Source organism: Macrotis lagotis, chromosome 3 (assembly GCF_037893015.1).
Source record: "Macrotis lagotis isolate mMagLag1 chromosome 3, bilby.v1.9.chrom.fasta, whole genome shotgun sequence".
Classification (NCBI taxonomy): Eukaryota; Metazoa; Chordata; class Mammalia; order Peramelemorphia; family Peramelidae; genus Macrotis; species Macrotis lagotis.
The window spans coordinates 13,637,391-13,662,212 of NC_133660.1; the positions used below are offsets into that span (position 1 = coordinate 13,637,391).

The 24,822-nt window shown below is 40.4% G+C and overlaps 1 protein-coding gene across 1 annotated transcript in view; it reads left to right on the forward strand.

Moving 5' to 3' along the window:
• The first annotated feature begins 7,922 nt into the window (after nt 1–7,922).
• LOC141517292 (putative E3 ubiquitin-protein ligase HERC6) overlaps nt 7,923–24,822 on the forward strand; it is a 69,089-nt gene continuing 52,189 nt past the window's right edge. The window contains 5 exon segments of the mRNA XM_074228139.1: nt 7,923–7,990; nt 7,992–8,173; nt 10,479–10,638; nt 17,543–17,619; nt 19,918–20,145. Coding sequence (XP_074084240.1) covers nt 7,938–7,990; nt 7,992–8,173; nt 10,479–10,638; nt 17,543–17,619; nt 19,918–20,145 — 700 coding nt within the window. The 5' untranslated portion in view covers nt 7,923–7,937.

Genomic DNA, 24,822 nt, shown 5'->3' on the forward strand with positions numbered 1-24,822 from the left:
CCAGATTATGAGGTCCTTTTACACATTTTCCCTGGAAAGGTGGAAGATCATAGTGGAGAGAGTGCTAAATTTGGAGTCAGGAAGGCTGGGTTCAAATCCTATCTCAAATACTTACTGGTTATGTTAGCCTGGGAAAATTACTTTCTTTTTGATTAAATTTCCTTACCTGCAAAATGAGAATGATAGTCATAATACCTACCTCACAAGTTGTTAAAAAAAAAAAAACATTGTAGCTAGGACAACTGTATTAGACTGGCTATGGACTATGTTAACCCCATCCAGAGGAAGAAAAAACAAAAGAAAAGAAAACACATACACACGCACACATACACACACAAAACCAACCCTTCTGAGTCTAACTTTATAAAAATTATCCTTATGTATCTCTTTCCCTTAATCCTAATTCCTCATGCTGAAAATTACTAATCTGTAAACATGTTTATCAAAACATGTATGTAAAATGCCAACCTGACTGTTCCCTGCTGAGGGGAGGGAGGTGGGAAGGGAGGGTGGAGGGAAATTTTGTAATTTGGAAATATGCATATGGATGAAAATAAATAAATAAATTTATAAAAAAATCACTGTACTTAAAGCAATTTGCCAACCTTAAATTACATGTAACTAAATTGTTAGGGAATATGATCCATAAATATTTGATGATCTTTTTATTGCATATGATGAGCTTTATTTCTTCAAGTTGTAAACAAAAAATTCCACCTAAAGGTAAGAATTAAGATGAGAATGGTGCCTTTGTACCTTGCCCCCTCACTTTAGAAAATCTCACATTCATGTCCCGACATCACATTCTTGATGTTATAGTCTTCTTCAATACTGAAGGACAACAACTAAGGATAAGACTTATCCCTAGTCAAAATTTTAAGTTTTCCATCAATATTGCTCCAAGGTCTTCTGGTCTACCTTTCTTCTCCCAAGATTTCTTTTCAACTTGGGTCATCCATGCCAGTCTATCCTGTGACTCTGGAATGCCAGGTCAACCCATTCTTCATTTCTCATTGGCAGGGTGGTGTTCTGAAGAGGGTCAGGTTGAATACTTCTTCATTCTCCATGAAATTTAAGATGCTATGCAAGTGATCACACTAAATAACGTCAGGGAGAATTGTCAAGGAATAACCTTGGTTATCTTGCCTGGGTCTGCAAAGAACTTCAGTAGAAGACAAGTACTAAGAACCTACCCTAGAAGCAATAGCTCCTAGTTTAGAGGCAGACAGTATAATACAACAGAAAGATTTGTAGTCAAAGAACCTGGGTTAAAAATCTTGATCTGCCATTGAACACCTGTTGGACACTGAACAAGTCATTTGATCTTTATGTGACTCTTTTCTCATCTATAAAATGGGTGGGAGGGTGGATTAGATGATACCCTTGGTGCTATCAACTCTAAATCTAGGATCTTTTGAGCTACTGAATATGATGCTGCACTTCTTTAAATTCTAGAATATATTATTCACTCAACATGTTCAATAAATAACAAATATGTTTTTTAAGAAAAGATAATCATAAAGTGCTACATGGCTTCAAGAGCAGATTGTGCCAGAATATCTCATTTCCTTTTTTTTTTCAGTTTTATTAGTTTAATCAAAAGTGATAATGTACACAAAGTATCTTGAAAATCTTAAAGACTAATACAAATGGCAACTTATGCAAATATCAACAATGATCACAGGAAGGCTATAGATGTAATTTGGATTTTTAACAAAGTACTATGCTAATTTTGTGAATAAGATGGGAAAATTGTGGACCAGACAATTCCAGCAGAATTGGTGGTACCGTCAGACCTAAGGAGTAAAACCAAAAGTTGCATTTCACATATTAATATTCATTGTACATCTCATTCTGTATTTTTATATCCAAGTCTATAGTGTATTGACTTAAAAATTCTTGGTTGATAGAAGTTAGAGAGGTATACTCAATCTTGGGGTAAGGAAACAGTCTGAACTCTCCAAAAGTGACAACAGTGGGATACAATGTGCTCCACTAAATTAAAGTCTTCAAAACTTGGATAATCACTTATTGGATATGTTGTAGAGGGCTTGGAACAGATGAATTCTGAGGTCCCTTCCTCAGGAATTGAACTGCGAGATTCAGAAAGATCCAAGTTCAAAACCAGCCTCAGACAGTTACCAGCAGTGTGACCTTGAAGAAGTCATTTTACTTCTTTTTGCCTCAGTTAATTTAACTGTAAAATGGGATTAATAACAGTGACTATCTTGCAAGGTTGTTGAGGACTAAATGGGAATATTTGTAAAGTATTTTGCATAGTGTCAGGCCCATGTAAATGCTTGTCCCCTCCCCATCCTTACGACTCTGATGTTCTGTGAAGGACATAGAAAGTCAGCATTTACATCATGCCACTAGGACCCTACTATTTTGTCATAATAGCCCTTAAGATCTGGAATTATCCTGTTAAACAAACAGCCATCAAATGTTTGTCTTTGCCTATCACTGAACCAAGGTTAGAGAACTAAATCCAAGACAACTAAACATGGTCTAAAAGGATCATGGAATCAGGATGAAGTCAGTTCAAACCATGCCTCAGTTATCTCCTAGGTGTCTCTGTACTAATCCACTCAGCTTGTGCTTCAGTTTCCTCCTCTGCAAAAGAAAATCCATGATCGTGTTGTGCTTTTTTAAACTTTTAAAGTTGTAAAGACTTAAATTGTCTTTTGCAATTAGTCTTTTTAATATGCACGTCTGACCCAGTCCTTTCCCTAAGCAATAAACTCCAATTGTTCCCTATTGCTAAAACTTTATCTTTTAAAGCAAGCTTTTCACAAACTGGTTCCAACCTCCCTTTCTAACATTATCTATTATTTCCAACCCCTTAATCTGCAGTCCAGTCTAACTGAACTTGTTGTTTCCTATATATGTTAGTTCATCTCAGATCTGAGCACTGAAGCCCGGAAAGCCTCACTTGCCCCATCCCCACCTCATACCTATCATTTCCTTCAAAACTGCTGGTGCCATTTCCTGATCTACCCAGTTATTATTGTCCTCATTTTTAAAAAAGTTAATTTCATATTTATAGGATAGCTAGGTGGCTTGAAGTCAGGAAACCTTATTTTCCTGAGTTCAAATCTGGCCACTTACTAGCTGAATGACCCTGGGCAAGTCACTCAACCGTGTTTGTCTCAGTTTCTCCATCTATAAAATGACCCGGAGAAGAAAATGACAAAGCACTGAAGGATCTCTGGCTAGAAAACCCAAAATGGAGTCATCAAGAATGAGACCAAACAATATTTTTTGGTGCATATCTTGTTTCCCCTGCGAGAAGGTGTTCCTTGAAAAGCGGAGATTTCCATTGTTGTCTTCAACTACACTTGTATTCATAATTTAATTTATATTTATAGTTGAATGTGTTCCAAATGGTTAAACATGTTCCAGGTACTGTGTGAAGTGCTAGTGCATCCAAAGACAACAATGAAAATCTCCGCTTTTCAAGGAACATCCTGAAATACACACACACACACACACACACACACACACACACACACACACACACACACGCTGATTGATTATAACTACTTTTTGCATGGTGTTTCTGGAATGAAGTCTCAAATTAGAATTTTTGCTATGCACATCAATTTCTCTCATATTCTAAATTTTTATATGAATATTAATTCAAATGACTTTATCTGAAACTATTCAAATGAACAAATTACTTGACATCACACCTTTGAAACGATTTGTTATTTTTAATATTACCTTCTGTTTTGCCCAGAAATTCCCCCTAGCATGATAGTCAAGGTTTTATCACATAGAGCATTCAGTTCAATATCAAAGAAATGAACCAGGAGCTTCAGATTGATTGTAGAATAATAATCAAAATAATCAAAATGGGATATTCATATTGGAGCAGTCTGGGGTGGCCACTAGATGACAACAGCGATCTCCCCAAAACCATTGCAAAATTCATATGGCAATTATGGAAAATAGACAAAGAAAGAAGTTGCTGCAAAGTCTGTCAGTGCAGATTGGCTGATATTTTTAAGATTTCCTCAACTTAATCCTGACCTCTAGTCCCACACACCTGAGTGACATATCAGTTCTATTTTTAACTGAGTCCCTGGCAGGTCATGTTATGAACTGGTCATACCTTGGTCATGTTCTGGTCAATATGCTTTCTTTTGACTTACACTAATTTTAATTTAAATTATTCATAACTTTTTGATAGGGACTTTTGCTGAGAACATTATGAACTTTATTGTAGACTTTTGCTAGGAGACCCATATCACTGCTTAAAGGGGAATACACTACTATGACTTTTACAGCTTAATGAATCCTCATCCCAGGGGCCCTACAATCTACCCCTGAAAGCTAAGTATATTCAATGAATTCTCTGGGGCAGTTTTCTACTAGTCTTTTAGGAGTCTTTAGGAGTCCCATCTGCAAATGTAAACTCTAAAAACTGAAAAAAAAAAAACCCCAGTAATAGCAAAAGAAAAGAATACCCATACAGACAACTATAGATACTAAAATAGTACTCCATGACCTGGCAAGTTGGTAATTGGAGCAATGTATCTGGCATATATCTTGTGGCAGTTCCCTAACCCAGGCACCACTGTTCTCTTCAGCATATAGGGGAAACACTGCATGGCATCAGTATGTCTTGTACATTTTTCCATATCTTCTACTGACCGCTTACTCAAATTGTAGAAATTTGCTATAAAGAGAAAAAGCCAGGATATGATAAAAACATCACACTGGTCCTTGATGACTCAACACACATGTAGCAGGACAATAAATCCTCAGCTCTGTTTGACTTCAGTAAAAATCTCAGTTGAAAACCACCTAGCAGTAATAATTCCACCTCATAACCAGGCTCAGAAATAATGAGCTGGGAAAACATTCCTTTTCAAAAGGGGCAAAATGGGGAAATTGAACGAGAAAGGTCTTATATTGGGGTAGGGTCAAAGTCATCCTTTTAACCTTTCCCAGACAGAAACCTCCATCTGTAACAGTACAAGATCACATACTGGCTGTGTAGCCTGTGACATTTCACACCAAAATAGTGTTTTACTAACTTAAGGATCCATCATCAGACAATATTACTTGAATTCTAGGCTCAAAATAGAATCGGTTACCATTCCAAAGACATTTACCACAAATGGCAAGATACAGTTATATTTTCTTCTCCTGGAGTAGAAATAAGCAATAAAAGTTTACCTGTTCAAACATACATAAGAGATATCACTTAACAAATTGTCATTTTTTATTATAATTGTCCTCTTTATACATGGACAATTAATATTTCTCCAGTTATTTTAATCTGATTCCAGTTTGTATAAATTTTTTATATAATTTCATTTGTATATCATTCCTGGGTATGTACTTTCAGGTATTTTATACTGTCTAGAGTTCTTTTAAATGGGGTATCTTTTAACATCTCTTTTTTTTTTTTTTTTTGTCTTTTAGATTTTTTCAAGGCAATGGGGTTAAGTGGCTTGCCCAAAGCCACACGACTATGTAATTATTTAGGTCTGAGGCCAGATTTGAACTCAGGTACTCCTGATTCCAAGGCCAGTGCTCTATCCACTGTGCCACCTAGCTGCCCCTTACTATCTCTTCTTGCAGAGTTTATTTATAATATGCAGGAATAGTAATGATTTATATGGATTTACTTTCTATTTTCTCTCCATAATTAGTACTCAGAGCAAAACTATCTTCCTTTATCTGCTATTCATCCCCATGTTAGAATGCATTCCAACCTCACATTTGCTCTGGCTTCTTACTATATGCTAGTTTTTCATACTAGAATAAAAGCTACTCGAGGGCATGAATCGTCTCACTTCTCAATTTATCTCAGGGCTTAAAACAATGCCCCACCAGGCTCTTAATAAATTAATTCTTGCTCTCATTCTAGCTAAAAGAATCAAGTTGGAACATGAAAATTTAAAAACCATCATGTGGAAGAAAATTTAGCACTAACAAATTCACATAGCTCTCTTCATGATGTTTTTGAAAGGGAGAATGAACTTATTCTAGATGAAGAAATAAAAATATTCACCTGGGGAACATGAAACTATAAATGTCAACTTGTGTTATTCTGCTGTTGAAAGTTAGAATGTTCTACATCTGTATAACTGATGAATCACTGATAACAAGTGATGAAGAATTACCACTGAAGTAGAAAACACTTAGGTTTGCAACAGTCCTATAAAGAAGGGTCCAATTTGTGTTAGATTGCCCCAATGCTCAACTGTTTCACGTTTAATACTTATAAAAAAGATACAAATAAGCGTCAAAGTGTTTTCACTTCTGTCCAACTCTTCATGAACCCATTTGGGGTTTTCTTGGCAAAGATACTAGAGTGGTTTTCCATGTCCTTCTCAGGCTCATATTACAAATGAAAAACAGACAAAGTAGGTTAAGTGACTTGCCAGAGTTATATAGCTAGGAAATTTCTGAAGATATGAATTCAAGAGAATAGGTCTTCCTGACTTCAAGTCCAGCACTCCATCCACTGGACCACTTAGTTGCTCAAGAATGAAAGACGAAATTTAAGTGTTACCTTGACTACTGCATCTTCCCATTGTCTATAGGTGAGCTAAATCACATTTTCTCCCCTCCTCTCAGGGTTCTTCAGTACCCTTAAGATGACTTCAGTATGTCTAGGCAATCTGTTCATGCAGGTACAATGGTTTGGAGTGTTAAGACATAGTACATGAAGTTATGTGTTTTCCCATTTCCCAACGATTTCTTAATTACCACATCCAATGACTTTTTTCTCAGTCTTCATCCTTGTGTTCATGTCCTTATCACTTGAGTCATTGCAGTAACTTCCTACTGGGTCTCCCTACCTTAAGTTTCCTCCTTCTTCAATCTAGCTTCCTCTTCACTGCCAAAAGTTAGATTCCTAAAGCACAAGTCTGATCCTGTTACTCGGGTACTCTATAAGGCACAATGGTTCCCTAGTAGAAAAATGCCAACTTCTTGGGAATCAGAGTCTGGATGTAGTCTCGCCTTCCTGGTCTTTTATATGTGATTCTCCTTGACAAAATCGACTGTCTGACTAGATGGACTTCTTTTTGCTATCCCCCCCCCCCCCACATGTCATATTTTATCTTTCATCTCTCTTCTGTGCATCCCCATTCCTAGAATGCGTTCCATTCTCACATTTGCCTCTGTTTCCTTACTTTCCTTCAAAGCTGAGCTCAAAAACCACTTCCTACATGAAGAATCATTTCCTGAGCTTTTCAGCGGCTAAGGTCCCTTCAGGTTCCTTGGTACGTATTTTGTCTGTGTCACGATAAGCCCTGGGAATACCAAAAACAAGCAAACAAAAAGAAACAGTTCAGCTCTGAAGGAGCTGGGAAAGATCAGGATAAAACAAAGCCAGAAAGAGGAATAAAGGGAAATGATGGAGAAAGAGAGACTCGTGGGAAGTGTGGCTGACCTGGGCATCCGCCTTCAAGCCAGATTCTGGGGAGATCCTTCAGACTGAGGTGGGAGTTTCAGGGCTGAAATGACATTTCAGGGTGAGGAGGGGAGGGGAGGGCGGCGGTGAGGCCGGGCACTGCCTCCCCCTGTTCTCAGGGTCCTAGGCAGGCCACCAGCTGGAAGCTGAGAGGGAATTTCTCCCAGGGGGCACGCCGGGTGCCCACCCATTGGCAGCTCAGCAGCAACCAGAAGGGCTTTGCACCCTGATACTGTCCTTGGCCGTTGAAGACCCCCAGGCCTGTGAACTGGCCGTGAATGGGGCGGGGGGGGGGGGGGTGCAGAGCTAGGTCCCCTGAGGCTCCCTCTCTCCCCCCCAGTCCTCTGGGGCAGACGGACCAGCCCGGGACCCGCCCTGTCGGGGACCTGGCCAAGCTCTGGTGCCCCGCGGCAGCGAGCGCCCGCCTCCCGGGGCGGCGGCCCGGAGGGGGCGGGCTGGGGGCTCGGCCCGGCCCGGCTCCCCCTCGGGCGCGGGCAGCGGGATGTACTACTGCTGGGGCGACAACTCCTGCGGCCAGCTGGGGGGCCCGGCGGCCGGGGGGGGCCGGGGCGCTGCGCTGCCGGCGGGGCGGCGGCCTGGGCGGCCGGGGGCTGCGGCAAGCCGCCTGCGGGGAGCGCCACTCGCTGCTGCTGCTGGCGGGCGGCGGCGTCTGGGCCTGCGGGAGCAACAGCCGCGGCCAGCTGGGCGCCCGGGGGGCCCGCGCCTGCGGGGGGCCAGGTGAGGGGGCCGGGGGGCGGGCCGGGGGGGGCGGGGGAGGGGGCCGGGGGGGCGCCTGCGGGGGGCCAGGTGAGCGGGCCGGGGGGCGGGGGAGCGGGGGGGCGGGGGGGCGGGGGGGCGGGCCGGGGGAGCGGGGCGGGGGGGCGCACCTGCGGAGGGGGCGGGGGAGCGGGGGGCGGGGGGGCGCCTGCGGGGGGGGGCGGGCCGGGGGAGCGGGGGCCGGGGGAGGGGGCCGGGGGAGGGGGCCGGGGGGCGCCTGCGGGGGGCCGGGGGAGGGGGCCGGGGGGCGCCTGCGGGGGCCGGGGGAGGGGGGCCGGGGGAGCGGGGCGGGGGCGCACCTGCGGAGGGGGCGGGGGAGCGGGGGGGCGGGGGGCGCCTGCGGGGGGGGGCGGGCCGGGGGAGCGGGGGCCGGGGGAGGGGGCCGGGGGAGGGGGGCCGGGGGGCGCCTGCGGGGGGCCAGGTGAGCGGGCCGGGGGAGGGGGCCGGGGGGGGCGGGGGAGGGGGCCGGGGGGCGCCTGCGGGGGGCCAGGTGAGGGGGCCGGGGGAGCGGGCCGGGGGAGCGGGGCGGGGGCGCACCTGCGGAGGGGGGCGGGGGAGCGGGGGGCGGGGGGGCGCGCCTGCGGGGGATGGGGAGCGGGCCGGGGGGCGCCTGCGGGGGGCCAGTGAGGGGGCAGGGCTGCCGGGGGGGGGGGGGCGGCCAAGGCGGGGGCTGCTGAGCCCTTCGGAGAGTTGGGGCTCCCGGCCCCTGCAGCAGCCCCCCCGCGGCCGCACCCGGCAAGAGAAAGAGCGGGTTCTTTACAGAGGCTGAAACGGGGGGGGCCTGTGCCGGACCGCTGGCCCCCCGGGGCGGGCGGAGAGAAGTGGGGAGCGGCAAGTGCTCCCGAAAGAGTGCAGACAAGCGAAGCAATAGTTTAAGGGAAGTGAAGGAGCAGGGGCCGGGCGCCAGCGGCCCGGGCCGGCAGCCCCCCTCCTGCCCCCTCCCCTGCCCCCCCTTTCTCTCCGGCCCCCCAACCTGCCCCCTCCCCTGCCCCCCCAGCTGTGCGCTCCCGGGCGCCGCCCCGCCCCCAGGGAGGCCGGTTTCAGTTTCCCCAAGAAACGAAACCGAGAGCCAAAAGCGGGGGCCGCGGCCCAGAGCTTCTTCTTTCTGACGTCATCTCCCGGGGGGCTCCTCCGCCGGGCCCCAGGGGCGGCAGGACTTTCTGGGCCTTGCGCCGGGACTTAGGCAGGACAATCTTAAAAAGCTATAAACGAATAGGTAAAGAGGGAAAAACGTGCAGCTACTGCTACTAAGTGTTCTGGAAAGATGGAAACGCCGAGGTGAAAAGAGCAACTTTGTGGGTGCCGAGGCCGCACGCCCGGTGAACTGGCAGTGCCCGGGTGAGCTGGCTGCTGAACAGAATCACACTCCGAAACCACTCAAGAGACAGAAACTGGCAGTGCAGTGAGAGAAAGGCTGGGAAGCGTTACCTGGGCCGTCTTGCCAGGGAAATCCTTCCTTTTTGGAAGGAGGACACAAATTGCAATTTAAAATTTAAATTTGCCTCTTCCTAAAATGAAAGTCTCTCCCATTCCCTTTTTCCAGTAATTTCTTCTTTTCACTCAAGTAACCCTCCTAATACCAGAGCTCAAACTTTAGGAGGTCTTAACAGGATGGAAAGGCAACCAGTTTTGGCTATCAACTGAAGGTTGACAACCAGGGAGTGAGTTTTTGACCAAATTAGCTCTCAAAAGCCGTTCTCTAAAAAAGATGCCTGGCCATATCCATTGGTCAACCCCCCTCCAATACACCACCATTGCTGACTCTCAAATAGTGAGATACATTATGAATATTTTGTATAATATAGAAAATTAGCCATCACCTTCAAGTACCGTGAACCAAAGCATGATCTCTTTTACATATTTTATTTTTATGATCTTTGCTGGCACTATGTGAGCTTGATAATATGGAATGTTTTATAACTACTAGACAGATTTTTTAATGGTGTCATTCTGAGAGGTAAAGAATTTCAAATCCAATGATGAAATTCTCATTTCTGTCCAAAAAATCTTGCTTCTTTTAGGTTATGCATAGAATGCAAAAAGAGAATTGTAAATGAATCTGTGACTCTCCATATCATTGCTTAAAAAAAGGAGACAATTTCCCATAATACTTCTAAAACTGTTCTGCTTGTCTGAGCTTCCTTCTGACCTTCTCTTTGTTCGTTTGAGTATGTTTTTAAAATGTTTCAGTGGTCATAAATCAGATATGTCTGTGTTAACTTGAATAAATTTGTGACTTTCCTCCCCTCCTTTTCTCTCCCTAAAGCACCAATCCAGGCACTGGAAACTCAGGTGGTTGTTTTTGTCAGCTGTGGAAAAGAGCACTCCATGGCCATCTGCAAAACAGGAAGTGTCTTCTCCTGGGGAGCCGGTTCTGAAGGGCAGCTGGGAATCAGAGAATTTAAGGAACAAAGCTTTATACCAAAGTTAGTATTCTGATATCACTTTGCATCTGCTGTAAGCCTATGTTCCCATTTTCTGTATATATCATTATAGATGATTTGTGAGGATAAATGAAAGTCAGTGTCCAATTGTGTCTCAGTTTTCTGCTTCATTAATTCCCTAAGGTAAAATTTAATACTAGGAAGGAGATCATAGTTATTTATTCAAGGAATGTCAATTAATCTTAATATTGAATGGAGAGTATGAAGCAAAGCTTGGGATATGTATAACAGCACAAAACCATTATACCTTTGGGACCTCAGACACTTGCCCTTTCCCTCTCAAGGTTACCCCCTAACTCATGTCTCCCCTTATTTATTTATCTATCCTCCAATTATATGAGATTATGGTTTTCAAAATTCATCCTTTTGCCAACTTTTGAGTTCCACATTTTCTGCCACCACCCTCCCTTCCCACACCAATCCCCATGGCAGCAGACAATGTCCTATAGGTTATACATGTGAAATCTAATGTAACATATTTCTATATTAATCATGGAAGGAAGAACTATAACTTAGTGGAAAAATATGAGAAAGAAAGAAAAAATGTAAAAGAAGTTTTAAAAAATGAACACAATATGCTTTGTTCTACATTCAGAATCCATAGAATTTTCCTCTGGATGTGGATGACATTTGCCTGATCTAGTCTAAGCATTGTCCTTAACCACTGAAATGCTGAGAGGAGTTGATTAGACCATAGTCGATCATCTCACAATGTTGTGGTTACTGTGTATAATGCTCTCCTGGTTCCGCTCACTTTACTCCGCAAGTTCCAGACTTTTCTGAAATCTGACTGCTCATGATTTTTTTATAGAACAAAAGGACTCCATACATTCAAAAACCATAGCTTTTTCAGCCATTCCCCAATTGATGGAAATTGCCTCGATTTAAAATTCTTTTCCATTATAAAAAGAGCTACACTAAATATTTTTTTGCACATGTGGGTCCTTTCCCCTTTTTTTATGATCTCTTTGGGATATAGACTTAATAGTGGGATTTCTGGATCAAAGGGTATATGTAGTTTTATTGCCCTTTGGGTATAATAGCAAATTATTCTCTAGAATGGTTGGACCAGTTCACAACTCCATAAACAGTATTTTGTCCCAGTTTTCCCACATCCTCTCCAATGTTGATCATTTTCCTTTTTTGTCATTTTGGCCAGTCTGAGTGAAGTGATACCTCAGAGTTGTTTTAAATTGCACTTCTCTGATCATTAATGATTTGGAGCATTTTTTTTTCATGTTACTATAGATAGTTTTAATTTCTTCATCTGAAAGCTGCCTGTTCATATCTTTTGACCATTTGTCAATTGAAGAATGACTTGTATTCTTATAAATTTGAATCTGTTCTCTTTATATTTTAGAAATGAGTCCTTTATCAGAGACACTAGCTGTGAAAACTGATTCCCTATCTGTGTTTCTTCTAATTTTGGTTGCTTTGACTTTATTTGTGCAAAATCCCTTTTAAGTTTATGTAGTCAAAATTATCCACTTGAAATCTCTATCTCTTGTTTGGTCACAAACTTCTTTCATTCCATAGATCTGACATAGACTATTCCTTGTTCTCCTAATTGACTTATGGCATCACCCTTTATGTCTAAATCCTGTACCCATTTCAACCCTACTTTGGAATAGGGTGTGAGATGTGGTTCTACGCCTAACTTTTACCACATTTTTTTTTTCCAATTTTCCTAGCAGTTTTTTGTCAAATAGTGAGTTCTTTTGTCAAATCCCAGAAGCTAGAGTCTTTGGGTTTATTAAACAGCATATTACCATAGTCATTTATCAGATTACTTCCCCTCTTGGGAAGAGGGGGAGAGAAAGAGAGAGAGAAAAAAACTGGAAATTAAAATCTTTCAAAAAGTAAATGTTAAAAATTTAATAAATTTTTTTTTTAAAAAAAATTAAAGTTGATGAGCTTGGAGAAATAAATTCCTCTCTGCTGGCTAAAGCACCAACTCAGGCACTGGAAACAGGTAGTTATTTTTTCTTCGATGGAAACACTCCTTGGCCATTTGCAAATCAGGAAGTATCTTCTGGGGATCTGGTTCTGAAGGGGCAGTTGAGCATAACAGAATTTAAGGATCAGAGTTTTATACCAAATGCATTCTAATGTCTGCATTTCCTGTATATATCATTGTAGGTTATTTATAAGGATAAATGAAATAATATTTGTTGTCCAATTGTGTATAAATTATCTACTTCAGTAATTTTCTAAGGCAAAATTTGATACTAGGAAGGGATTCCTAGTTATTTATTCACTGAATGGCAATTAAACTTAATATTGAATGGAGAGTGTGAAGCAAGGCATAAGATATCTATAACCACACAAAACCTCTGCCCTATTGGGACCTCAGGTACTTGCTCTCTCCCTCTCAAGTTTGCCCCCTAACTCTTGAATACATGTATATGGACTGGGTTCAGTCCTGGGGATTCTGGCTTTTAATTTTTACCCTACCTTATACCCCTACCTCAAAATTCAGGGGAAAATCACTGAAAGTCTAGGGTTAGTTTATATCCAGGGTCTCCCTAAAAAGAAATAGAATAGAAAGGTACTCAACGTATACTATAGATCGAATAAGGGAGAGTTATTTATTACCTTCACATACAAAATATTACTAAAACAAGAAGACTCAAAAGCACAGAGTGACAAAGACAAACCTGAAGCAGTAATTTGTAACCGCTATTATACTTTCACAGGAAATTTATGCCTATCAATTTTGTGAGGCTCAGCACTTGAAGAAATCAGACAGGGAAGCTCCTAAGACTTGTCCTGAGATGCTGGAGGTGGCCCTGAAGATCTCTGAACCTCAAAAATCAAGGGGAGGGGGAACCCTAGGGAGGCAGAGGTCATTAAAAGCACCTGGGGAGTACTGCACCTTTAATTTCTGTTTGTAGGAGGCTGAGGAGACTAAGGTTGTGTAACAAGGCAATCATAAACTACAATTGGTCAAGTTCAGGTGTCTACACTAAGGCACTGATCGATACAATGATCCTCCGAGGCGGTGGTGGGGAGAATGTGTAGACTGCCTAGGCAAGGGTGAAGCAGCTTGTGTCAGAAACTGTTGAAAACTCCCATGCTGCTTCTTGGTGGGCATACTCAGTCTGGGAAGGCTAGGGTCTTCCTGTGTCAAAAACAACAATTTTTCAAAACCTCAAAACTCTTAGAAACAGAAACAATCCACACATTCCCCAAATATTGGTTTTTCTCCTTCAACTCCCATAGTGCCCTTTAAAATTCAGAAGAGCCAATTATTTTCTCTTCTATTAAAATATTAATATTACATCATTCCTACTACATCTACACTAACACTATGTCTAATCCTTCCAAAAAAATTTCCTTTCTATGTTTCTCTAAATACTTGTATAGTATTTCTTTTTCAATGATATTCTATTTTATTTTTTCAGTTACATGTTTTGAAAGTTTTTCAACTTTCATCCACATGCATATACATTTTTTTAAGTTCCATGATTTTCTTCCACCCTCCCTTCCTATTCCCTTCCCCTTAGCAATGAAAGTGAATTCAGATTCATTCAGATTCTGAAGGGTTTTTTGTTTTGTTTTTATTTTCTTCCTGTGGATGTGGATAGTATTATCCACAAGTCACCCTGGGTTGTTCTAGATCTCTGAACTGCTGAGAGGAGCTGCCTCCATCAGAGTTGATGAACTCAAAATGTTGTTTGTTGTTAATGTGTAAAATGTTCTCTTGGTTCTTATCTCTTCATTCAGCATCAGATAGATTCCATAAGTCATTCCATGCTTCTCTAGAATTTGGCCATTCAGGGTTTCTTATAGAACAGTAGTACTCATAATATTCATATACCACAACTTGTTCAGCCATTCCCCAATTGATGGGCATCCTCTCAATTTCCAATTCTTTGCCACTACAAAAAGAGCTGCCATGAATGCTTTGGAACATGTGGGACCTTTCCCATTTTTGTGATTTCCTCTGTATAATAGGCTTAGTATTGGGGTTGCTGTGTCAAAGGGTATGATCAGGTTGTTTTATTTTTTTGGTTTTTGCAAGGCAATGGTGTTAAGTGGCTTGCCCAAGGCCACACAGCTAGGTAATTATTAAGTGTCTGAGGTTGGATTTGAACTTGGGTACTCCTGACTCCAGGGCTGGTTCTCTATCCACTGCGCCACCTAGCCGCCTCTAGCCGCCTCTTGTATTATCAGTTTTATTGCTCTTTGGGCATAGTTCCATATTGCTCCCCGGAGGTTGAATCAGTTCACAACTCCACCAATGATGCATTAATGTCCCAATCCTCCCACAACCTCTCCAACTTTTTTTATTATTATTATTATTTTTAGGTTTTTGCAAGGCAAACAGGGTTAAGTGGCTTGCCCAAGGCCACACAGCTAGGTCATTATTAAGTGTCTGAGACCGGATTTGAACCCAGGTACTCCTGACTCCAGGGCTTGTGCTCTATCCACTGCGCCACCTAGCCGCCCCATAACCTCTCCAACTTTGATCATTTTCTCTTTTTGTTATCTTAGCCAATCTGATAGGTGTGAGGTGAAACCTCATAGTTGTTTTAATTTTCATTTCTCTAATTTGCAAATCTCTAATTGGAGCATTTTTTCATATGATTATATAATTATTTAATTTCTTTGATTTGAACCCAGGTACTCCTGACTCCGAGGCCGGTGCTTTATCCACTATGCCACCTAGCCGCCCCAGCTTTCTGTTTTCTTTCTAATTTTTTTAGCATTGATTTTATTACTGAAAAACCTTTCTAATTTGATATAGTCAAAATCATCCATTTCGCAATTTATAATTTACTCTGTTTCTTGTTTGGTCATAAATTTCTCCCTTTTCCATAAATCTGAGAGAGAGGATTCCTTGGTTAATTGGTCTATGATGTTGCACATTATGCCTAATCCTGTACCCATTTTGACCTTATTGTGGTGTAGGGTGTGAGATGTAGGTCTAATCTAATTTTTGCTTTACTATTTTCCAGTTTTCCAACAATTTTTGTTGAATAGTGAATTCTTATCCCAGAAGCTAATGTCTTTGGGTTTATCAAACAGTAGATTACTGTAGTCAGTTACTACTGTTTCTTTTGAACCTATCCTAATCCACTGAGCCATTACTCTATTTCTTAACCAGTACCAGGTAGTTTTGATGACTGCCAGTCTATAATATAGTTTTAAATACGGTAGAGCTGGGCCACCTTCCTTTGCATTTTTTAAAAATCAGTTCTTTTGATATTCTTGACCTTTTGTTCTAGATGAATTTTGTTACTATTTTTTTTTCTAGCTCAGTAAAATAGTTATTTGGTAGTTTGATTGGTATGGCACTGAATAAGTAATTTAATTTGAGTCACTTTGAGTTTGGTATAGAGATATATCAAACTCAACAGGTCAAGGAATTAGATGGAAGGTAGGTTTAAGATGATATTGGGGGACAGCTAGGTGGCACAGTGGAGAGAGCACCAGTCCCGGAGTCAGGAGGGTCTGAGTTCAAATCCAGATTCAGACACTTAATAATTACCTAGCTGCTTGAACTTGGGCAAATCACTTAATCCCATTACCTTGCAAAAACAAAAACAAAAACAAAAAAGATGATACTGGGAAAGTTAAAGACACAAACAAAACAAATTTCCTAATCCTGAGGGGAAGCATTAAAAGATGGGGTAGGTGAGAGGAAGAGAAGAAATAAAAATCTAAGGAGTTGATTTAGATTGTATCTTAGAAAATTGGAGAATGGTTGAACAAAATGTGAAATGTGAATGTAATGAATAATTTCGTACCATTTTAAAAGATGAAACTGTTTCAGAGAATCCTGGGTTGAATGAATTGATTGTAAGGTAAGCAGAACCAGGAGAACAATATATACAAGGAAAACAATACTGTAAAGAAAAGCAAGTTTTAAAAACCTAAGGACTCTGATTGATTTACTGACCAATTATGGGTTTAGAGGACTTATGATTAATCTCACAATAGAGAAGTATGGATTCAGCATACAAAAAAATACACTCATTTTTGGATATTGCTACTTTGTGGATTCATTTTGCTTGAATGTACTTATTGTCTCCTGTAAGAATTTTTTCCTTCTATATCTCAGTTTTTAATTGGAGGGAGTTGGAAGGTGAGGAGTACTAGCAATGATGATGGCTCAAATCCTTAGTTTATTGAAACTTTTTTTTAAATGAACTCATGGGAAAAGAATTCAGAAAAAAAGCATAGGCAAACTTGACAGCTTTTAAAGTATTTTGGGGAATCATTTTTTTGAAAGCATGCAATATGAAAAGGAAATTCACAGATTCACATAAAATCCTCTTTTCATCCAATGTATATATGAAAATGTATGCTCTTTCTCTATTTGTCCCTCCAGTTTCTTCCCCCTTGTTTTTTTAAGTTCAGAATAAAAAAAGAAAATCCAATGAACTCGTTACCTTGAGAGAAAATGGCATTGCAAAGTGTTTATTGTCTCTTTATTATTTCATAATTTTTCTTTCCAATTTAATATGATGTAGAAATTCTGAATGTAAAGATATTTTGTTGTTTCTAAAATTAAAAATTATTTTTATTATTTTTTTTGCTTCCACAGAGTCTAGTCCCATGTAAGACACATAATAGCCTTTTAATAAATGTTTCTTGATTGATTATTGATAAATTCTGTGGAAATATTTCTTTCTGTCTCTGAGAAAATCACAAGTATTTATAACAATGATGATGAAAATAGTTACCATTTATATAGTGCTTTAAGGTTTTTAAAGATACTTTGCATATTGTTCATTTGATTCTAACAACAACCCTGAAGGTAGCTATTATTATGAAGATAATGAAAATATTATTTTAGGTCAGTGAGAAATTAGCTGTTTAATCAGTGAGATGCATTAATGAACTGTTTAAATATTTTCCCCATTATCTTTTATTAAAGGAAAATTTTGGATCTTTCTGGTATCAAAATAATACAAGTTTCTTGTGGACATTATCATTCCATAGCACTGGCACAAGGTAAAGGCTTTGTTTTTTAATGGTATTTAATTTGCAATAAACATTTGCTTTTTTTTTTTTTTTTTTTTTTTTTTTTTAGGTTTCTGTAAGGCAATGGGGTTAAGTAGCTTGCTCAAGGCTACACAGCTAGGTAATTATTAAGTATCTGAGGCTGGATTTGAACTCAAGCCCTCCTGACTCTAGGGTTGGTGCTGTATGCACTGCACCACCTAGCTGCCTCCTAAACATTTGCTTTTAAACAAATTTTCTTGATGATTGACACATTTTATTACGTGAATATTTAATTTTAGTGAATTGAGAAGGCTGTAACTATCAAACTTCAAAAGATATTTATATTGGGGGCATATTTTTATTTATTAATTTGTTTTAAAATTTATTCTATTTTCTTTTAATGTATGAAATAAAGAAGCATTCTCTAACAAAGTACAATAAAAAGATGGTTGCATATGAAACCATAAATCTATTATGTATGACTTGCTATTCCTTTTAAATATATAATAAAGTTATCATATAATTTTCTTTTTTTCCCCATTTTTCTTTCTTATACCCCCTCCCCAAATCTACCATTAAACACAAATATAGTTTCTTCTAGTGCATATATTGTTAAATATTCACCTGCCATTTTTCCTATAGTATAAATATGATTTCATTACAGTTTTGTTTTCCAAAAGAAATCTTCTGATACAGTTGAACTTTAACTATTATATCTTCTCTGAGAATTAGCTATATCTGCAAATCCTGTGAGATACCTTTTAGTTTTCCATCAGGGACTTGGTCTAAACTTGGACAAATTGGGGAAAAGGAGCCACTTTGTAGATCACTGAAATGACTTTCAAATGCATCAGTCAATGAGCATTTATTAATCACTATTGTATACCAACTGCTAAGCTTGTCATGGTAGATATAAAAAAAGGAAAATGAAAGTTACCTCAAAGAGAGAGAATATTCTTTAAGAAAGAAAATATAGAGAATATGTGGAAAGTGAAGGAAGAAAGTGTTATCTAGAATGCTTAAGAAGGGAAAATATTCATACATTTGCTCGTGAATTTTGAGTTAATGTAGAACTATATTTGTTTTGGTTATTTCTATAATAAGACTGAATCAAATGTAGCTATTCTGTCCATCCTTGGCTCTTTATAGGGTAATCTCTTCAAGGCCAGAGAGGGGTATTTGTTTCCTCCTGTTATGTTATCTTGAACCAGTCCCTAATAACCTGAATAGCTCTAGAGTGCTGATAGAGTATTTCTGTATCATGAGCCCCATGAAGGATTACTGCATTTTGCAAACAATAAGCAGAACTGTTCAAATCAGTAACAGATTATGAGCTAAAGAAATAAATTAAGCATAACTAACCTTTTTGAATCTGGAAACTATTTATAGTTCTTTATCTATGAATAGTTTCCATATTCCAAAACACTTTGCATTCAAAGTGTTGGAAATCATTTTTATGACTTATGAATCATAAATCAAATAGAGTAGATTTTTGAGTCTAATTTTTGGCACAGTATCCTTCCCAATGGAAGGATCTTAGTCTTAGAATCAGAAAGACCTAGAATTAAGTCCTACCTGTGTTAAAAACTAAGAAAGGGTTATGGACCTTAAAGAATGTCTAATCTAATCCCTCATTTTCCATATGCAGAAAATCAGGTTGAGAGAGCTGAAGTGAGCCAAGGTTGCACTTTGAGCCTCTACTGATCCATTTAAACAAATCACCAATTCACAATAATGATGATTTCTTAAAGATAACAATTACTTAATAGAAAAGAAAAAGAAATAATAACATCACTAGCATTCATATTGTAAGCCAATGGAGGAGGAATGAAATATAATCTACAGATAAGTATGAGAGGTAGCATTTGAACCTTAATTCCAGATCCAAGGTACCTTGATACTTTTAACTATTTCATGACAATTAACCTCTTCACAGTCCAGGCACTGATTTCTCCAGGACTAGATAAGTTGCCAGTCTACATCACTTGAATTTTCTATACTACAGATTTCATATACTAATGAAATTTTATGTCCAAATTAAAATACCCCATCTTTAAAAAATCATCACTCATTAAAAAGGGGGAAAAAATCAATCTCCTCCCCAACTTCAGAGAGGACAGATTATAGCTAGTTTGTCTTGTTCTTTCACTCTATTCCTGTTGAAGTGAATCTCCCCCCTGCCCAAGTTGCTATCTATTATGCTCTTAAAAGTATGTTGTATTATAAGATGCTTCATAGGCAATTTTAGCATTGTAGTATATCTGAATTCCAAAATTTTGAAATTTTATTTCTTTTGTGTGTTTGCAGATGGCAGAGTATTTTCATGGGGGAATAACAATCATGGTCAACTAGGCCTGGGGAAAAATTTCCCCTCTCAAGCCAGCCCTCAGCGGGTGAAATCTCTTGATGGTATTCCTTTGGCTCAGGTTGCAGCAGGAGGGGCTCACAGCTTTGCCCTCTCTCACTCTTGTACTTCATATGGCTGGGGAAGAAATAATGCAGGGCAACTGGCCATCAGTGGCAAGAATGCTTCAGGTAATAAAATAATTTTGTCTTTGCAATAAGACATTGTCTCTTCAAGGTGAGAGTTCATCTTTGTAAAGGATTCTTCAATGGAATGACTAGTTAGTGAAGAAATTTAGTGTGGGGACCAAGTTATTTCCTATACAACCTTTTACTCAGAATTTTTACTCTTAATTTGGAGTTTCCTGAGAACACACATTTTTTGAGTGTGCTGACTTCATTTACAATGGTTTGTGTATTGCCTCTGAAGTGCTATCAAACTCTTAGAGAATTTCATAGGATTTTAGATCTATAGTAGGAAATCACTGCAGAGGTCTATCTAATGTAATTTATGAATGGAACCCATCAGTGCTCTATTATCTACCTAGTCATTAATTGATGACTTCTGTTTTGCTCTTCTCCTAAGATCCTCTCCCCCAGGAATTTGTTCTCTAAGTTCCTGATTTTCTCAACAAATACAGAGCAGATTTGACCCCAACTTCTCCTAGCCTGCTACTTTGTCCTTTTTTGCTCATGTTTTGGGAACTGTCACCTAGAGAAGAACTTCATTTTGAAACAGTGATAAAAACCCACGCTCAGGGATACAAATCAAGATAAATTCTTGAGTCTCTTTTGATTTCTCTTTCATGTTCATCTTTTTCTGTTACTTGAGTCTTGTATTTGAATTCAGCTCTGATCCTTTTACTAACAGTGCTTGAAATTCTTCTATTTCATTAAATGTATATTTTTACCCCTGAAGGATTATACTCAGTTTTACTGAAAAGATGATTGTGGATAATAATCCTAGCTCCTCCACTTCCTGGAACATCATATTCAAGACCTCTGGTTTTTTAAGGTAGAAGTTGCTAAATCATGTGATCCAGACAATGGCTTCATGATATTTGGTTTCTTTTTTGGCTACTTACAATATTTTTTCCTTAATGAAGAAAATGAAGGCATGGAAAATGACCACATTCCCAGGAGTTTTCATTTTGAGATCTCTTTTAGGAAGTGATGAGTAAGTCCTTTCAATTTCTGTTCTCTGAGTCTAAGCTGTTAGGGCAGTTTTTCTTAGTAATTTCCTGAAATATAATTTCTAGGGTCTTTTTATTATGACTTTCAGGTAGTTCAGTAATTCTTTTTTATTTTTAATTTATTTTTTATTCTCATTTTGTACAAATTTTTTTAAAATTAATAAAATATTCTTATTTACAAGTAAACAAAATACCCCTCCTCCCCCATGAATATAGATAGACTTGCTAGGGCGAAAAAAAGTAAAGGGGAGAGAAAAAAATTAAAATAAAAAAATTATAGTAATAATTGTAGGTATGACCAGGTGGCGCAATGGATGAAGCACCAGCCCTGGAGCACCCGAGTCCATATCCAGCCTCGTAAACCCAACAATCACCCAGCCGTGTGACATGCAACCCACCTGATCCCCACTGCCCTACAAAAACCAAAAAAAAGAAAGAAAAAAAAGACCCAAAATAAAATAAAATAGTAATAATAGTAGGGGGGGCTGGATGGCAGACAGAGCATTGGCCCTTGAGCCAGGAGCACCTGGGTCCAAATCCAGCCCCAGACACCCTAAGATCACCCCCCTGTGTGGCCCCAGGCAGGCCACCCAGCCCCACTTGCCCTGCACCCTCCCCCAAATAATAATAACAAAAAATGTGCTTGAGTCTTTGTTCCAACACCAACAACTCTGTCATGGGTGGATCTCATTCTTTATGATAAGTCCATCACAAAAGTTATTTCCATATTTTTCCACCGTTGCCATTGCTGATCGCAACTCCCTCCTGTCTTATTTCTCCACTACCATGTACTCTATTTTCTCTCTCCTTTCACTCTGACTCTTCTGTAGGGTTGCTGAGTGGCGCAGCAGACAGATCCCTGGTCCTGGGGCCAAGAAGCCCTGAGCCCCCATACCACCCCTTAGGCCCAGAATCCACCTGGTCCTGTGGTCCTGGGCAGGCTTTCCAATCCCAGCCCCTTGCAAGAAGTAAGAAAGAAAATGTGTTATATCTGACCACTCTCTCCCCATGGTCCATCCTCTCCTCCTTTATTCACATCCCCACCCCTTCTCCCTGCTCCCCCCTCCTTCTTACTCCAGATGTCTATACCCCATTGAGTATATTTGCTGTTTCCTCTCCTAGCCATCTCTGATGAGAGCAAAGGTTCCCTCATTCCCCCTTGCCTCCCCCATTCCATATCATTGTAATAGCTCATTGTAATAAAAAAAAATCCTATGTGAAATATCTTGGACTATTCCCCCTCTCCTTTTTCTTTCTCCCATTCCATTTCCCTTTTTTTCTATTGACTCCATTTTTACACCATATTTTATCTTCCAATTCAGCTTTCTCCTGTGCTTTAACTATAAAAGCTCCCTCTACCTGCTCTATTAACTGAGAAGGTTTATATGAATGTTATCAGTATCATTTTTCTATATATGCAGTTCATCCTCATTAAGTCCCTCATATTTCTCCCCTCTCCTCCAATCTCCATGCTTCACCTGAGTCCTGTATCTGAAGATCAAACCTTCTGTTCAGCTCTGGCCATTCCAAAAGGAACATTTGAAATTCCCCTGGTTCATTGAAAGTCCATCTTTTTCCCTGGAAGAGGACATTCAGCCTTGCTGGGTAGTTCATTCTTGGCTGCATTCTAAGCTCTTTTGCCTTCCGGTATATTATATTCCAAGCCCTATGAGCTTCCAATGTAGTTGCTGCTAAATCCTGTGTGATCCTGACGGCAGCTCCACGATATTTGAACCGTGTCCTTCTGGCTGCTTGTAATATTTCCTCTTTGACTTGGGAGTTCTGGAACTTGGCTATAATATTCCTAGGGGTTGTTTTTTTGGGATCTCTTTCTCGGGGGGATCGGTGGATTCTCTCCATGTCTATTTTGCCCTCTGCTTCTAGAATATCAGGGCAATTTTCCTGTAGTAATTCTTTGAAAATGATGTCAAGGCTCTTTTCCTGATCATGACTTTCAGGTATTCCAATAATTTTTAAATTATCTTTCCTAAGTCTGTTTTCCATATCAGTTGGTTTTTCAATGAGATATTTCACATTTTCTTCTAATTTTTCTTTTTTTTTTGTTTTGAAGTATTGATTCCTGATTTCTGTTAAATTCATCAATCTCCCTGAATTATATTCTTTGTCTGAAGGATTTGTTCTCCTCAGAGAGTTTTCTTATCTCTTTTTCCATCTGGCCAATTTTGCTTTTTAAGGCATTCTTCTCCTCAATAACTTTTTGAACTGTTTTATTCATTTGACCTAAGCTGGTTTTTAGCATGCTATTTTCTTCAGCATTTTTTTGGATTTCCTTGACTAAGCTGCTGACTTCATTTTCATGTTTTTCCTGCATCTCTCTCCTTTCTTTTCCTAGTTTTTCTTCCAACTCCCTCATTTGATTTTCAAAGTCTTTTTTGAGCTCTGTCATAGCCTGAGCCCAATTTCTGTTTTTCTTGGAGTCTTTAGATGCAGGAGCTTGTGCTTCCTCATCTTCAGACTGAGTATTTTGATCCTTCTTGGGCTCATTTGTAAAATATTTCTCAATAGTCTTCCTTTTGTTTCTTTGCTTGCTCTTTTTCCCAGCCTGGGCCTGGTTTGGGGGTGCTTCCTGAGCTTTTGGGACACTCCCACAAGGGTCTCAGTGTGTGAGGCTCTGTCCTCCCTCCTGGTCTGTGAATGACCATATGCACCCCCCTCTGCCACGGGGCTGAGGTGGGGGGGACCCTGCTGTTCTATGGGGGGGGCCTAGACTGCGATCAGGATCTGAATGCGGTCAGAGCCCCAGAGTCCTGTTCCAGGGGCAGAGGACAGAGCTCTGCAGTCTCTCTTCACTCCCCTCCCTCAGCTCAATTGCCTCATGCCCTGGGGGCTCCTGCTTACCAGCTCCGCCTGCTTCTGTTTCCTGGATCAGGGCTGGGGAAAGACCAAGCTGCTCCCTGTGTGCCCTGAGAGCTGGGTTCCACTTGCTGGCTCTGGCAGAGGTCCTCTGCTGCTCCCCCACTTTGTGCCCGGTGCTCCTCGGGGTACAGCTCAGGAGACACCCCGCTGCTGTGAGCTGAGACTCCCAGCACCCTGGGGCTGCCTCCAGGAGGCTGAAGTTATTTGGCTCTGCAGGCCACCCCTCTGGTGGGCCACCCCTCTGGCAAGCCACCTCTACTCCCGGGGAGCAGAGCCTTTCTGCTCTTTTCCAGGTTACCTTGAGTAGGAGAACTGCCTCATTGGGTCCCTTTGTGGGTTCTGTCTCTCGAAAGTTTAGTTAGTCCTTAGCTGAGGAATTTTATCAGAGAGCTCCTAAGACTCAATCCCTTCTTGTCCTAGTTCCGTAATTCTTAAATTACCTTTTTTTTCAATTTATTTTAATTCAGTTTTTCCAGTGAAATATTTCACATTTTCTTCTATTTTTTATTCTGTTTACTTTGTTTATTGTTTCTTTTTCCTCCTATATTGAATTATTTGTTTATTGCACCCAAACAATGCTTTTTAAAAAAATTTTCCCCAGGTACCTGCAAGATCAAATTTCAACATTCACTTTTAAAACCCTGAATTCTGAATTCTCTCCCTTCCTCCAATCCCATTCCTCCTCATTGAAAAAACAAGTTATTTGTTATGGGTTAGAAATGTATAGTCATGAAAAACATTACCACACTGTTGTAAAAATAAACATAACTCCCCTCAAGAAAAGAGAAACCTCAAGAAA